At 48.5% G+C, this 17,500-nt stretch overlaps 2 protein-coding genes across 2 annotated transcripts in view; one reads left to right on the top strand and one right to left on the bottom strand.

Moving 5' to 3' along the window:
* Positions 1-3,170, top strand: part of LOC137801680 (tRNA pseudouridine synthase-like 1) — a 3,632-nt gene extending 462 nt beyond the window's left edge. The window contains exons 3-8 of the mRNA XM_068599027.1: positions 835-1,022; positions 1,260-1,409; positions 1,562-1,732; positions 2,571-2,625; positions 2,790-2,952; positions 3,095-3,170. Coding sequence (XP_068455128.1) covers positions 835-1,022; positions 1,260-1,409; positions 1,562-1,732; positions 2,571-2,625; positions 2,790-2,952; positions 3,095-3,150 — 783 coding nt within the window. The 3' untranslated portion in view covers positions 3,151-3,170. The remainder of the gene's footprint in view (positions 1-834; positions 1,023-1,259; positions 1,410-1,561; positions 1,733-2,570; positions 2,626-2,789; positions 2,953-3,094) is intronic.
* Positions 3,171-4,500: 1,330 nt separating this feature from the next.
* Positions 4,501-8,678, bottom strand: LOC137801674 (ATP-dependent RNA helicase DDX19B-like). Its single transcript, XM_068599021.1, has 12 exons — positions 8,405-8,678; positions 7,783-7,822; positions 7,594-7,695; positions 7,362-7,497; positions 6,965-7,057; positions 6,635-6,737; positions 6,440-6,554; positions 6,155-6,332; positions 5,798-6,035; positions 5,491-5,653; positions 4,985-5,176; positions 4,501-4,771 (listed from the first exon to the last, which is right to left on the bottom strand). The coding sequence occupies exons 1-12, from the start codon at positions 8,459-8,461 to the stop codon at positions 4,710-4,712; spliced, it is 1,479 nt and encodes a 492-aa protein (XP_068455122.1). The 5' UTR covers positions 8,462-8,678; the 3' UTR covers positions 4,501-4,709.
* Positions 8,679-17,500: the final 8,822 nt, after the last annotated feature.

Raw genomic sequence — 17,500 nt, 5'->3', positions numbered from 1 at the left:
AACCACGTGACGTACAGGCTGCGAGCTGCCAGTTTATTAGGTACAGCTAATGCGCGGAAGCACGAGTCCTGCAGTGAACCCTCCCTTCATGGAGGCTGAAGCTCAGGAAGCTCAGTGTGTAACGCTCTCGTTCTCTCTCAGGGTACATTAATATCATCCTTCTGATATGAAAGATGCACAACGCGACTAACGCTGATCACATGGGTTTGATGAAGACCTTTAAGGACCGAGCCCTTCCTCTGTGTCCTCTCTGTGATACAGCAGGTGTTCCTGCAGCTCACCTGCATGTTGGTGTCACCTCCCTCTCCTCTGCTGCGGAACATGTTCTATTGACGGCTTGAAGAGGAACACGACACGTTAGAAAACAAATGTTTATCTGCAGCTCAGCTCCAGTCCTTTTGTCTCCTGATGTTCTGCAGCTGTTTGTGGGAAGCTGAGTGTTTAAAGCAGAGAGCGGTTGTGTGTTCTGTGTGTGACGTTCTGTGTGTGTGACGTTCTCTGTGTGTGTGACGTTGTGTGTGTGACGTTCTCTGTGTGACGTTCTGTGTGTGTGACGTTCTGTGTGTGTGACGTTCTCTGTGTGTGACGTTCTCTGTGTGACGTTCTGTGTGTGTGATGTTCTGTGTGTGTGACGTTCTCTGTGTGACGTTCTCTGTGTGACGTTCTGTGTGTGTGATGTTCTGTGTGTGTGATGTTCTGTGTGTGTGACGTTCTCTGTGTGTGACGTTCTCTGTGTGACGTTCTGTGTGTGTGATGTTCTGTGTGTGCGACGTTCTCTGTGTGACGTTCTCTGTGTGACGTTCTCTGTGTGACGTTCTGTGTGCTGCTGGTCAGGAGGCCATCCGCAAGCTGCAGCCGCTCAACCCCGTGAGTCTGACGGTCTCCAGCCGGACGGACACGGGCGTCCACGCCCTCTCTAACTCCGCCCACTTCGACCTGCAGCGCATGAACGGCAAACCGCCGTTTGCTGAAGACGTTCTGGTTCAAGCTCTGAACTTCCACCTGAGAAACGAGCTGATCAGGTGAGCAGAGACGTCCTCACAGGGAGATAGAGGGTTGTCCCTGCTCTGCTTTGTGGTCACACACACACACACACACACACACACACACACACACACACACACACACACGATTCTTTCATGGCGCTGAATGTAAATTAGCATTTGATGACCCTGCAGTGTACGTGCTTGTACTGGAATAGGTGAGTGTGTGTTCATGGTGTCACGTGTCGCGTGTCCTCTCCCGTGGTCGCCCTGCAGGGTCACGCGTGCTCACCGCGTGTCGGATGACTTTCACGCCCGGTTCTGTGCTCTGTCTCGGACCTACGTCTACCGGCTGGCCCTGGGGGTCCCACACATCACCATGCTGCCGCTCACCGAGAAGAAACTCTGCTGGAACCTGGTGGACAGGTGAGTCTCACACACACGCTCCTGCTCTTCTTCCTCCCTTTGATCTTCCTCTTCATCACACACCCTCGTCTCCCCCGCCGCACACGATCTGAATCTCCAGGGTTTGAATGTGAAGGTGTATTGACCCGGCCCTCATGTCTTGTGGTCCTCAGGACGCTGGACGTGGGCGCCATGCGAGCGGCTGCGGCGCTGCTGGTGGGGAAGCGAGACTTCAGCAGCTTCCGGGCCGTGAACTCCGACATCCGCCTGAAAAGCGGCGTGAAGACGCTGGACGTGGCCTCCGTGCAGCCGGGAAGCTCCTTCGTACACGCCCACTTCCACAGGTAGGCGGCGCCGCTCAGGCGGACGCACGGGCACACGCATGATGGAAGGCTGCACGCATCACTCTCTGCAGTGGATCATGTGGCGTCCTCGTCGTCAACAGTTTGCACACTGAGGATGCAACACGATCCCTGCAGACATGAGGGGGGTCTGGGGGTCAGATCCCTCCTCATGGCACTCAGCAGTGGACCTGAAGTACAACGCACCATATGGACCCGGGCCGACGGTTAGCATGTAGCATGTAGCATGTGAGCGACACGTGGTTGACTTTTCACCACACGAGGCGCTTCTCTTCACTCCCCACAACATTCTCCAGCTGAGTGTCTGTGGATACGGGTTCAACTCTCAGTGAGGAGAAGCAGCAAAGGGATTTGATCCCACGGCGAGGAGCTGTGTGTGTTTCTGTGAGACGATGAGCTGCTCACCAGAACCGACCCGCAGCATCGTGCAGTCTGACGCTTTCACATACAAGTGACGGCCTTTATTTCATGTTTTTCTTTTCTTGCTTTCTATTTGTGTGTTAGCAAAGTCATTATGAGCATGTTAGCATGCAGCTCAAAGCTCAAGGCAGGACTGCAGCAGCCGTGTTGCTTCACCAGATTACTGAACAAAAAAATATGATTTTGATCAATAATTCATCCGTTCAGCATCATTTCAGTCAAACAAGAGTAAAAAAAAGGCTGTGACTTAAGTGTTGACACAGCAAAGACGTCAAGCTGCAAAAGACAGATTCATATTTTATATGACAGCAAAGATAATCCTGTTGGGCCTAAACTGCCGTGTGTGTGTGTTTGTGTTTGTGTGTGTGTGTGTTTGTTTATTTGTTTGTTTGTTTTCCAGAGAGATGCCGTTCTGGGAGCTGACCTTCACCAGCAGGTCGTTTCTCTATAAGCAGGTTAGTTTTGTGCTCACATCTATGAACGCGTTGCGGTTCGTTGTCAGTCAGCAGCGCCACCTGCTGGTGACGCCTCATAGGTTCAGCTCCTCGGGCACAGAGGGTCCATGTCTGAGATGGAGGCAGACGCTTCCTGTGTGTTCAGTAGCGTTGTTGCTGTGCAGGTGAGGAGGATGGCGGGCGCTCTGGTGGCCGTGGGCCGCGGCCGGCTGTCACTGTCCGAGCTGCAGGAGCTGCTGGAGGCCCGGGACTCGCTCGCCTACCCACAAGGCCTTGCTGCTCCTGCCCACGGCCTCTTCCTCACCCGGGTGGACTACAGAGACTCAGGTGAGGAGTAAACCTTCCTGTACAACGTTACCAAAGCAATTGACAATTTCCTTTTAATCGACTCCTCTTAACAAAAGTTCACACCTTTGTGAAGCCGTTCATTTCTTCTGACAGTTTATTAACCTCCTCTTTGCCTCCTCAGACCTGCAGCTTCCACCATGCAGCTCCACTGGAAGCCCACAGGGTTCATTGTCGTAATAAAGCTTCATATTTCTGTATGTTTGGTCTCTTCAGTGACTCCTCATGCAAATAACACACGACCGCTTCCAGGTGAACATCTACATGTTCTTTTAATTCAACATACTGAGAATACAGGACGTGTCCATGAACGCAGCGCCGCTACAGAATACCACACACCTTGAACCCATCGTCCACACGCGGCTTCAGGTTACAGCGGCAGCACGTCTACGAGTGACAACGCGTCTCCTTGGTTCTGACCGGCGGGTTCTGACCGGCGTCAGACGAGCCGGCCGCCGCGTGGAGACGAGTCCGTGGCGCTCGTCTGATGACGTTTACGTCCACATGTCCAAATAAAACTGCATACATTGGTTCTTCACCCGAAAGTCCTCAGCGCATTCTCAGGTCCAGTTCGGCCACGTTGTCCGATGGAGGCCGAGAGGTCAAAGGTCACACGGACCGGTCGCCGGCCTCAAAGTCCCAGCACATTGATCAAATACACCAGACGTCCCAACGTTCCCACCAAGCTGCAGCGTTGACCCGTTGAGTGAGTGAGACGGCGTCTGGACCTCTTGAGGAATGTTTTAGCACTTCTTAGAAGTGACAAACTCAATATTTTCATCGCCCTAGTTTTGCCCTATCTTGTTTAGAGAGCGCGTACATGAGGACACGACCTCCCTCCATGTGCCGGTGGAGCAGCAGAGAGTCCGCTGGGCTTCAGGTCCTCATCAATTCATCTGGTTTCAAGATAATTCACTCATCCTGAAGACGCTCAGAATTTAATATAAATCAAAATTTCAAGTGTTAGTCAGAATATTAAGCCCAATGTGAAAAACAAAATCATGTGTGTATAATGCACTTGAGGAAGGCCTCGTGTTCTTTAAACTCACAACCCTCTAACAGCGTGATGAGCTGAGGGAGACCCTGATTGGACCGGGGGACACAACGTGATCACATGGTCGACTCAAACCCACGAGCCAGAAGAAGACTGAGCGCAGCGGTCAGCTGGGTGACGGGCAGACTGCCTGTCAGCATGACACAGGTGGATAAGTGATGATTGACTACTGGTTAAAAACATGATCTCATGTCCGTGGGAGCTGGTCATGATGTGGCTCTGGGCTCTGGCAGTGGACTCCACTCTGAGGCCGCCTCACTGGACATGAAGGTTGATCGTCTTTGAGAACGCCATCACAGGTTGAGAAGTTTTGCATAGACCCTTAAACCCACCACCTCCACGATGAACCCACGATACCCAACGTCACCCTTTGTACACCCACATTCACCTCTCCGGCTCTCAAAGCTAAAGCTGTGTGACTCCCAGCGTTCAGGGAACAGAGCGCACTGCGGCTGCTTCAGCAGCTAACGACACGATAAAATCACAGACTTTATTAGTACAAAGAGTGAGATGGGGTACGTCCCAGAGACACCACTGACCACGTGTAAACATACGCTGCGTTTGTGGCGTTGCTCTTTTCTCTGACGGCTAAAAAAATAAAAGCATAAAACACTGTAGAGCGTCCAGTCCTGGGGAAGGGGGGGCGAGGGGGAGGAGCCAGCCGGCATGCGAGGAACGCCGCCCTCTAGCTGGAGATCCTCTCAATCTCCTCCAGATCATCCGTGTCCAGCTTCTCAATCCTCTTACCTGCAAAGAGAAGACGGAAGGTTGAAGCATCACTGGAAGTCTTCCTCAATTACAGAGTGTGTGAGTGTGTGTGTGCGAGTGTGTGTGTGTGTGTGAGTGTGTGTGTGTGTGTGTGTGAGAGAGTGTGTGAGTGTGTGAGTGTGTGAGTGTGTGCGAGTGTGTGTGAGTGTGTGAGTGTGTGTGAGTGAGTGTGTGCGTCAGCTGCAGACTCACTGAAATGCTCCTGGATCCGGTTCAGGATGTTCATGCTCATCTTCCCGTCCACCATGTTGATGGCCAGCCCTCTTTTGCCGAATCGCCCCGTGCGACCGATCCTGTGCAGGTACGTCTCGTTGTCAGGGTTACCGTCCTTGTCCACCGGCAGGTCAAAGTTGATCACCACGGAAACCTGCTCCACATCGATGCCTGTGGAGGAGAGAGATCAATAACTCAAGGAGGCTCATTCATGAAGACTTCCTTCTAGATGTTCACATCTGATGAGGCCGTTTGGATTCATTTATTTATTCCATTTAAAGGCCAAAGGCCTCCATCTAATCGTCTTAGTGACTCGTTACACACACACACACGCACACGCACACACACACACACACACACACTAGAGCGCATTGTGCTTCTCTTCTTTCGGGCAAAGTGCTCTTCAATACGTTTAGATGTGTTTTAAATGGCCGCCCCCTCCCCTTCACAGGAAGTCTGCTGCTGCGTGGACTCGTGGTCGTTACCTCGGGCACAGACGTTGGTGGTGACCAGGACCTTCTCCTTGCCGTCTCTGAAGCGGTCGATGACGGCGGCCCTCTGCTCCACCTGCATCTCTCCACTGAGCAGCGCCACCTGGTGGTTCTCTCTGGACAGCTCTCCTGCCAGCCAGCCCGCCGTCTTCCTCGTCTGAAAACAGAGGAAACAGGAGAAAGTAAGAAACTCTATCTTTCTTTATTCCTGTAAAAATGAGGCTCAAGTGAGATTTGTTGTTTTCAGTACAGATCACGCCTGTAAATATGAAATGTATGAATATGCAGTGAGTGAACTCACATGGCAGAAGATCATGGCCTGGGCGATGGTGATGGCGCCGTAGATGTTGCAGAGGGCCTGGAACTTCTCCTCCCTGCTGTTGCACATCACGTAGTACTGCTTGATGGTGTCCAGCGTCTCCTCCTCCCGCTTCAGCTTGATGATGTTGGGCTCTGGCACGATGCGCTGGGCGAAGTTCCACACCGTCTCTTCAAACGTGGCCGAGAACAACAACATCTGGCAGTTTTTAGGGAGCATCCTGTGAAGCAGAGAGGAGGAACGTTGGAAAATCTAATTCACAAGATGGATGATACATAATTAAGAACATGATCAGATTACTTATCAAGATGATCGTGTAGTTTTAAAGGTGAGTCTGACCTCTGGATGCGGATGCTCTGGTCCTGGTGACCCTGCGTGGCGATCATGACGTCGGCCTCGTCGAGCACAAACACCATGATCTTCTTGGGGTCGATGAACTTGAATTTGCCGCACCAGTCCAGCATGGTACCAGGTGTGCCGATCACTATCTGCTCCTGCAGCTTCATGCCCCGCTGCACTGGAACAAGAAACACACATCGCTCACTCCTGTGTCCATCAACGGGAACAAATTAAACACAAAGTGTTGAAGTTATCCATAACAGCGGAGGTGAAGAGAAGCCTTACATTTGTTCCCTCTGATGGCGTAGACGAGGCTGACCTCAGGATAGTGTTTGCCCATCTGCTCGATCACCTTGCCGGTCTGAAGAGCCAGTTCATAGGTGGGCGACACACACAGGCACTGATGGAGAGAAATCACTTCAGTTCAAGTGATCAAGGTCATTTGCATTGTGAGACAGGCAGGGTGAGGCCGTCACATACCTGGGGATATGTTTTGTTGGGATCTACATGACTGAGCATCGCCAGGACGAAGGCAGCAGTTTTCCCCGTACCCGACTGCGACTGAGCAATCAGATTCTGTGGACTTTAGAAAGAAACAAAGAATGAGCTCGCACACAAAGGAGGCAAAATACTTATTGGTTCTATACATTTGTACCTGGTGCAAAGAACTATTCATTTCATTTACATTTTAATTAAAGAGGTGTGATCAATGTAGTTAGAAGTAACTAAGCTGAGCAATTTCATTGCTCCTTAAGAGGCACGAGACCTTGCTAAAGGAGATGCACGTACAGTAAGTACAAGTCTACTCACGGCTCGGCCAGCATCATCGGTAAGGCAGTCTCCTGAATTTTGGATGGTCTGTTGAAACCCATGCCGTACACGCCCTGAAGCAGCTGAGGTTTGCTGCGCACAGAAGACAAGAATGTCACATATTCAGCAAAGTTTGAAGATCTTTTTGATTGTGTACACACATTGGATGCACCGGCGCCTTAAAATATCTCCTGGGAAACAGGAAGAACCCCCTGGAGCAGGTATGGGTAATGTCTGGGTGTTGGCAGTGACGTTTTGGCTCCAAAACATCCTTCATGGCTTCATGCATGCGTCATAATTATTAGTAAGCATGATTGACAACTGATTCATAAATAATATCCGACACTTCAAAATATTGTAGAGCAACAAGAGATGAATAGACAGAATATTCACTCACAGTCGCAACTCCTCAAAGGACTTGACGGAGTAGAGCGGAGAGTTGGGATCCTTCTGAAGAACTTCCACTTGATTCGTGTTATTGACGAGATTATTCCGGATCAGCTTGTTCAGTAACGACTGAGCCGCTTTGTCGTCTGGATAAAACAAGGCGCATTGTAATGAGGCGACTAGATATCTCGCTGAAAGCCAATGAAGACTGAAGAATGTGGATCATCTGCATAATAAACTACCTTTGTCAGTGTCATCTTCATCGGTTCCCTTGGTCTCTCCTTCCTGCACTTCTGGCTTTGCAGCGGCAGCACTGCTGGACTCTGGTGCATTTGCAGCCGTGCCTAGAAAAGTAAATATTGTTCTTCTATTTACAACACAAACATTTCATGGAACTACATGTTTGTTGTGCTATTGCGAGCCACACTTACCATTTTCCTCTGGTTTGTCGTTTAACTGGAGGCTACCTATCTGCAAAGGGGAACAAAAGTTTAAAGAGTTGTCTGATAAAATAACACTTCACATCATCCGAGTCATGACGTCATACATGTAGCTTAGACCACAACAACCATTCAAACCTGAACAATATAAATACACTATTCAATTACAGTTATTCTGTCCGAATAGATAAGAGTTCAGTTATTATGGAATGATGACTGTTTTTATTAATACTTGTTTTGAACCTTTTTATTTACTATGTCTCTTTTTGCAGTTCACTCTCTGCTGCGGGAATAAAGAACGCTCCTTTCGTATTTGCTTGCTAGTAAGCTAGCTAGCAGCTAAAGCTAGTAACTCTTGAGCACGCAGCACTCGACAAGCTGGAGCTAGTTAGCTAACTAGCTACTTTAGCTTCTACGACCGGCACCCGGAAGCTTCGATGTTCACGTCGATACTGTCACTAAAGCAACTTAATCATCTTCCGTTGTACAGTTTCTACTTAAGGAAACGCTGCTGGGCGGCTGCGTTTCGTTCACACTGAGCCAGAACAGGCCAGCGCACCCTCTCGCTATGCTAACAACACGTTAGCTCGCGTTGCGTAAGTTTGTGGCTTACCGAATCCGCCGCGGCTTCTTGCTCGTCCACCGCTTGCGCCCAGGAGTCCGTGGCCATCGTGCAACCGTTCCTTCTTCACTTACTTCACCCGGGTGACTTGACTGGGAAGGCAGGCTCTCGGTGAGGAGTCGGGGATTTGAAAGTAACTTAGTTTTCCACAATGGCGTGCCGACAGCCTGAACCGATTCTGGGCACTGTGCAACCGCTCTCTCCTCCGGGTGAAACACGAGTGCGCTCGATAATATGTCCGTTGATTTCGGTTAATTTGACGTTACTATCGGACGCACAGAAAAAGTGGTGACTGACACTTACAAGTCATCATTTTAATAAATTACCTAAATAAACTTTTTTTTTTGTCCTTTTGTTAATCTGAATCTTTAAAGAAACTCGCCTGTAGATGGCGCCAAAGCAGTCTGTATAGACTTACCTTCCAAAAATGCTGTAAATCTGCCTGTAGAATAACATGTGAACACACACACACACGCACACACACACACACACACACACACACACACACACACACACAAACTGACAAACTGACAACGAAGATGATGCAGCCAACAAAATAGGTAGGTACGGCTGGATTACCAACCAGGATACAGGGGCAACTGCCATGCAGCCCCAGGCCCTGAAGGGCCCGCACGTTATTACAATACATGTGGAGGAAGTTCATATATTGGTTTAATGCAGCACTGACACAACTGTACAGAGTGAAGGGCCTGAGACGTACAGTGTGGAGGAGTAGGCGGATCTATATAATACAACTATATTTGTATGTATGTTTTCATCGGCATATAATTTCGTGAGGACCTGGTGGCTCCTCCATCTTTATCTTGCTGGATGTGTCAAAATGTGAAAATGTAATTCCTATTGCATTGCTGTTTGTACATGCAGCATCACTGCATCAGTCTTCTTCCTCGTGAAGAAGAAGAAGAAGAAGATGAAGACTTAACAATGCCCGCGATTATTTTAACCAGCAAATGAGACACTCTAGGCCACGTGACGTGTGTGTGTGTGTGTGTGTGTGTGTGTGTGTGTGTGTGTGTTTTGTCCCTCTGCCACACAGAAGCCTTCTGATCTCAGGTGTGGCGGCTGCAGCTCTGGTTATTTCACTGATAAAATACAGTCATCTGACTTTACGGGGGATTTAAACCCAACAGCTCAGCAGAGTGGAGCAACAGTATCACAGCACTGGTTCATGATGCACTGGTTCATGATGCACTGGTTCATGATGCACTGGTTCATGATGCACTGGTTCATAATGCACTGGTTCATAATGTACTGGTTCATAATGCACGGGTTCATGATGCACTGGTTCATGATGCACTGGTTCATGATGCACTGGTTCATAATGCACTGGTTCATAATGCACTGGTTCATAATGCACTGGTTCATGATGCACTGGTTCATAATGCACTGGTTCATGAAGCACTGGTTCATGATGCACTGGTTCATAATGCACTGGTTCATAATGCACTGGTTCATAATGCACGGGTTCATAATGCACTGGTTCATGATGCACTGGTTCATAATGCACTGGTTCATAATGCACTGGTTCATGATGCACTGGTTCATAATGCACGGGTTCATAATGCACTGGTTCATAATGCACTGGTTCATAATGCACTGGTTCATAATGCACTGGTTCATGATGCACTGGTTCATGATGCACTGGTTCATGATGCACTGGTTCATGATGCACTGGTTCATGATGCACTGGTTCATGATGCACTGGTTCATGATGCACTGGTTCATGATGGTCACAGCCATCCAACTGGAAACAAACCAACACACTGCGACCTCTCTGACCCTCTCCGGTTGGACTTTCTCCATCTCTCTCTGTGCATGCGGCCTCTCTTTGTTTCACCCGTATGGTGACGTCCCAACAGTGAAGTTCCCAAAATATCCAACAATGTCTTTAATTGCATCCAGATCTGAGAGTTCTGCTCTTAGTGCGGCTCGTTATCCGGGCTATCTGAACCGGAGCTGGGCTCCCGGTGCCGGAGCACCGGGTCGCCTGCTGGCTGCTCCAGGAGAGACTTCATGTCCCCCGGCTCCACTGGGATGCAGGAGAGGTGGCGCTTTGAGCTGAGGGAGATTACATCATCGCTGCTGTCATCCAACGGTCAAGTGCACTCTGTCATGAATGTGTGTGTGTGGATGCGTCAGCCAGTGATGCAGGGAGTCTCTCAGATTGTCTGTTTGGAGACAAATTGAAGGAAAAGCTTGGAAGAGACGGAGTTTATTGTTGCCTCAAATTAGCTGCCTCGCCGTGGGTATCCATGGCAACTGAAAGAGTAAAAGAGTAAAAGTGAGGCTGGAGTCTCCAGAGACAGAGAGAAGAACTTTGTGCTGCACGAGGACGCACATCTAGTGTGAGTGTGACGGAAGGAAATCAAAGGAGAGAATGGTTTTGTGTGTGAATAATCTCAGGTAAATTACAGGTATATATGTAGGTATATATATACATATAGGTGTATATATATATATATATATATATATATATATGCATATATATATATATATATGCATATATATATATATATATATATATATATATATATATATATATATATATATATATATATATATATATATATATATATATATATGTCTCCGTGTGTGGAGGATTCTTCTCCTTTGCGCTCCATAAATGTGTACAGTAGCATTTCAGCGTAACACAAGAGCTTAAACATAGGAACATCTAAACATATACGATGAACAAATAAAACATGTTGTGTGTGTGATGTTGACAGAATAAGAAGTAGAGGAGGTGAGCATATTGTTCATTAGTGAAACAGATATGTCTTCAGTGGGCTCGCCCTGCCGTCCTGAATGTGTGTCAGTCGGCTCAGAAGTCTCCACTTCTCTCACGCCGGCTTGTTTCCTCCAGTGACTTAACTTCCTGGGAGTCTCTGGGTTCAGACGCGTTTACATTGGGAGCGGTTAGACCACGAGGCCGTCTGCTTGTTCTGCATCAGTCAATGTGACAAAAGATGTCGACTCATTTCCATAACACGCCAAACCGGTAAAAAGGGTTTGAGCCCTGACGGGAGCAGTTCATCAAGACGTGTTCAGACGGGCAGGACACCCGAGGAGAGACAAACGTTTCCCTCTGAGGAAATACTGCTGATGCCAAGAAGGAGGAAGCAGCCGGGAGCTCGATGCAGGACTCTCCTGAATAGTTGTGATTCCAGTTTCAACAGGTCTCTGCAGGACCTTAACAAACTCTCCTGGACCCTGAGGTCCTGTTGAGGGCACCATGAGCACCATGAGCACCATGAGCACCATGAGCACCATGAGCACCATGAGCACCATGAACACCATGAGCACCATGAGCACCATGAGCACCATGAGCACCATGAGCACCATGAGCACCATGAACACCATGAGCACCATGAACACCATGAACACCATGAGCACCATGAGCACCATGAACACCATGAGCACCATGAACACCATGAGCACCATGAGCACCATGAACACCATGAGCACCATGAGCACCATGAGCACCATGAACACCATGAGCACCATGCGCACCATGAACACCATGAGCACCATGAGCACCATGAGCACCATGAGCACCATGAACACCATGAACACCATGAGCACCATGAGCACCATGAGCACCATGAGCACTATGAACACCATGAGCACCATGAACACCATGAGCACCATGAGCACCATGAGCACCATGAGCACCATGAACACCATGAGCACCATGAACACCATGAACACCATGAGCACCATGAACACCATGAGCACCATGAGCACCATGAGCACCATGAGCACTATGAACACCATGAGCACCATGAACACCATGAGCACCATGAGCACCATGAGCACCATGAGCACCATGAGCACTATGAGCACCATGAGCACCATGAGTATGAGCACCATGAGCACCATGAGCACTATGAGCACCATGAGCACCATGAGCACCATGAGCACCATGAACACCATGAGCACCATGAGCACCATGAGCACCATGAGCACCATGAACACCATGAACACCATGAACACTATGAGCACCATGAACACCATGAGCACCATGAGCACCATGAACACCATGAGCACCATGAGCACCATGAGCACCATGAGCACCATGAGCACCATGAGCACCATGAGCACCATGAGCACCATGAACACCATGAGCACCATGAGCACCATGAGCACCATGAGCACCATGAGCACCATGAGCACCATGAGCAGCTGGACTGCACTGAGGTTGGAGAAGGAAAACTGCTGCAGATCAAATCAAGCGCTTCCTAAAGTAACAGCCAACACGGGGCGAGCTCGCTTTCTTTGGTTTCAAATGTGAAAATGTCTTCATAATATGTTACTGAATAATCCTGATGAGTAATCCTGATAAATAATCCTGGACTCCATATTGACCGCCTTCTCAACTTCTCCCATGAAGCTGTTCAGTTCTATTTATAAAGCCCCAAATCACTTGCACCTGGTCTTTATTTGGTTTGGGGAAGTTTACACCCTGAACATCTTGTCGATAGCATCGTGGCTCTGAGGTCGTGTGTAGACGGAGGATCTGGGGTCCACAATATGATGCAGACTTCCTGGCCTCCGTGTAGCCTCCGTCCAGCTCTGACAGTTTAAATGATCCGCCTCCATCAGCTGGAGCTCACAGCTCGCTTTAGTCACGGCTTGAGAGGAGACAGCTGTCTTTATCTTTTATCTTCCAACTTCTGTGTGGATTCAAGACATTCAGGATGACTCCACTGTCCTCATAAACTGTATATTCAAAAGACAGGCGTAGCTAAATAAATGAACGGGGGAGGGGCTTAGCAACTCAGCAAAGGGTCAGTTTTCTGCCTGAAATTGCATGAATGCACATGTGCACAGCTCCTCCGTGTTCAGTGCACACTGACCTCCTGCTGCTTCCTCCTGTGTGAAGCATGACGGCTGCCACGAACACCGCTCTTAAAATAACCCGGCTGTGGGTTAGAGGTCAGATTGATATGATGGATAATCCATAAAGCCATGGCGATGGTATCAGAGCTAGCAACATATTAATATCCCCCAACAAGCACAGGAATCCTCCGCAGCAGATCGAAGGCTCACAAGTCCTTTAAACTGGAGATGAGATGAAACGCTGTCGAACGCATCACCTGCACGCGACCCTGAACGCTGCTTCTGAGGCGGTGGAGCGGTGGAGGCCCTCTGCTGAGAGGACGAGCGTGTGGAGCTCATAGCGGGATAGCTAATGATAGCTACCATAGCTAACTAATGATAGCTATCATAGCTAACTAATGATAGCTGTCACAGCTATCATGATAGCTATCATAGCTATGATGATAGCTATGACAGCTATCATGATAGCTATCATAGCTATGATAGCTATGATAGCTATCATAGCTATCATAGCTATCATGATAGCTATGATAGCTATGATTAGTTAGCTATGATAGCTATGATTAGTTAGCTATGATAGCTATCATAGCTATCATGATAGCTATGATAGCTATGATTAGTTAGCTATGATAGCTATGATTAGTAAGCTATGATAGCTATCATGATAGCTATCATGATAGCTATGATAGCTATGATTAGTTAGCTATGATAGCTATGATAGCTATGATAGCTGTCCAGTAGCTGTAATCCGGCCGTGCTCCCTGATAATCCTGTTCCATTCAGGGGTCCTGCACTAAATCCATCTGCAGCACGTTGATTCAGAGGACGAGTCCACGTGAACGGACTCTCATGGACACGAGACAGAATATGACAATATGATGAGCATGCATGTGCACATGTACGCATGCACGTGGAACTACTACTACTGCTGTACTACTACTGTACTAGTACTACTACTGCTACTACTACTACTAGTATTAGTAGTACTAGTACTAGTCACAGTAGTAGTAGCAGTAGTACTAGTACTACTACTACTGCTACTACTACTATGACTCCAGGAGATCATGACATGTGACATCATAACGTGTGACGTCATAACGTGTGACATCATGACGTGCGACATCATAATGTGTGACATCATGACGTGCGACATCATAATGTGTGACATCATGACGTGTGACATCATAACGTGTGACATCATACCGTGTGACATCATACCGTGTGACATCATACCGTGTGACATCATAACGTGTGACATCATGGGTCTGGTGCCTCCTGCCTCACACCAGCAGGGTGGGGCTTCCTCTTTGTGTGACTGTCGGCTGTCTTCAGTGCATTGTCAGAGGAGAGGGGCTGCACACACACACACACACACACACACACACACACACACACACACACACACACACACACACACACACACACACACACACACACATGCGCACACACACACACACACACACACAGGAAGACTCTTGAAATTGCTACAAGGTAGCAGTCTGGACCACGCTATATGTCCGGTTACTGTATGAATGCAACACATCCTGTGTGTGCGTCTCACAACAACAACATGAAAGTAGATCTTTATTCTGCTGCATTGTGCAGATTAAAATCACTTCATCATAAACACCTGCTGTTGCATAAGACCCAGCATAGTGGAATTAAAGGAAAGGAATTAAATGAATACCTCCTCCCCACGTGTGGGTCTTAGTGGAGCATAAATACATCGTTTGACCTTCCTGTTCCTTCAAAGCAAAGCGTATTAAAGATGGCTCCATGCAGAGCGGTGCCCATCAGCACCAATGGAAGAGACACGATTCTCACGCAGAGACATTTCCTTCCACTCAGCTTTTGCGTCACAAACATGTGGACTGACATTCTCCTGCCTCCATGTACGGAGGGCAAGAGGTCGCCTGTCACACAGCTGCTGAGGAGGTGGACGCTTCAGGAGGAAGGAGCGTCTCCAGCAACTCAGCGGAGGCTCTGAGATCTTTTAAACGTTTCGTTAAGGACTCCATGCTGCAGAGAGCACCTCTTCTCTCAGAGAGGTTTTCTCCTAAATAGGTTTAGACCAGCAGACGAGGAGGTCGGGTGAAAGCACGCGTTCAGGCGTCATGGCATTAGAAACATGCAGCTCATGCACTCAGCTCACTTTGGCAACAGGTAATGGATTCAGCACTGTAATGTGTTTCCTGGTGACCTCAAGGTCACCGTGTTGCATTGAGTCCACAAGCAACACTCTGCTGGTGCCGGGCTGAGACGAGCCTCTCTGCATCCGGACCGAGGAGCATGGTCACCTTCACACAGCGTGACCTTCACACAGCGCGACCTTCACACAGCGCGACCTTCAGTACGCGGTGCAAATGTACAAATGTACACACTTCAGCGGCTGCTGGCCAACAGGACTCCATGGCCTCAGAGCAGCAGGATGGAGAGTCAAAGGAGGATTACAGGTGACGCAGCCGGGGAATAAATCTACAGACAGCGGAGAGGAACCAGGGCACCAGACACATGTCTAGAGCATCAAGGAGAACTTCAATCTGCCAATAAATACAGACATGCTTTCAAAATAATGACGGAAAGCACAAATAGGAGATTTTACTTAGTGCTTCGAAATCTACGACCTAATCCAGATGTGCTTGAACTTCCTCTGAGAACATAGAGACTGTATGTCTTTGAGTTCAGTAGATGTATTTATGTATTTATGAGGATTCAACGGTCTGGTTGTGTATTTTAACCAACTGGGTCTGTGAGAGCAGCACGAGCAGGAACATCTGGTACTGATGAGGAAGAGGAGGAGGATTGGAAGAGTAGGACGGACACCTGACAGGAACTTTGATAAATCATCAACAACAGACAGAGGTGCTCAGATATGATCCCATAAACTAAAGAGTGAAACATCTTTAAACATCTTGGTTCTCCAGGCGGCTGCATGCTGCGACCTGCAGACCGGAAGAGACGTCTGAGGTGACGAGTGGAAGTATTGAGAGATGAAGACTCATGTTTCAAACACGTCATCGCCATCTTGTTGGAACTTGTGCAAGTCTGTAAGCAGATTGTAACGCATCATAAGTATATTAATAATGCATTACAGACATAGGAAGTGTTGCCAATTACACTTTCTTATTGTCTTCAACATCAAATATCAGATGGAAAATGGACTCTTCTAGTCCTGAGACCACTCACAGCTCTTCAACACCACGTCCATCATCCATTCACACCCATTCATACCTCTACAAGGACGGGAGGGGCTACACTGAAGGGAGGGGCTACACTGAAGGGAGGGGCTACACTGAAGGGAGGGGCTACCATGATGGGAGGGGCTACACTGAAGGGAGGGGCTACACTGAAGGGAGGGGCTACACTGAAGGGAGGGGCTACCATGATGGGAGGGGCTACACTGATGGGAGGGGCTACACTGATTGAGGGATTAAATTGATGGGAGGGGCTACCATGATGGGAGGGGTTAAATTGATGGGAGGGGCTACCATGATGGGAGGGGCTACACTGATGGAGGGATTAAATTGATGGGAGGGGCTACACTGATGGAGGGATTAAATTGATGGGAGGGGCTACACTGATGGAGGGATTAAATTGATGGGAGGGGCTACACTGATGGAGGGATTAAATTGAAGGGAGGGGCTACACTGATGGAGGGATTAAATTGAAGGGAGGGGCTACCATGAAGGAGGGGCTAGGTGCCCCCTCCCATCAGCACAAACTAACCATTCAGTGTAAATAATATGGTGCGATGGAGATGGAGACATGCAGTGAAGCTGTGAGTCCAGCTGAGAGAAGGTTCCAGCAGCAGCTCTCACTAGAAACTCTGATGTCTCTCAGGACGGACGGCAGGAAGCTCATCTGACATGGAACAGAAAGTAGAATGGATCTTCTTCAAACTCTTCTTGGTTGGACATATTCAGAGGAATAGCGGCATCTTCTCAAAGCCTCCCTCCTCTTCCTCCTCTTCCTCCTCATCCATTCTAAGATGCTCTGTCCTCTTCCTCCTCTTCCTCCTCATCCATTCTAAGATGCTCTGTCCTCTTCCTCCTCTTCCTCCTCTTCCTCCTCATCCATTCTAAGATGCTCTGTCCTCTTCCTCCTCCTCTTCCTCCTCATCCATTCTAAGATGCTCTGTCCTCTTTTCTCCAAGCTCCCATTTGTCTCACTTACTGCAGCCGTTGCTAGGCAACAGCTACACCCACATATGCACAGTAATGATTTCAT

This window comes from Clinocottus analis, unplaced genomic scaffold (assembly GCF_023055335.1).
Source record: "Clinocottus analis isolate CAN_PGR_092001 unplaced genomic scaffold, fCliAna1.0.p SCAF_42, whole genome shotgun sequence".
Lineage (NCBI taxonomy): Eukaryota > Metazoa > Chordata > Actinopteri > Perciformes > Cottidae > Clinocottus > Clinocottus analis.
Note: the sequence above shows the minus strand (reverse complement) of the source record. Positions and strands in the feature narration are given on the sequence as shown.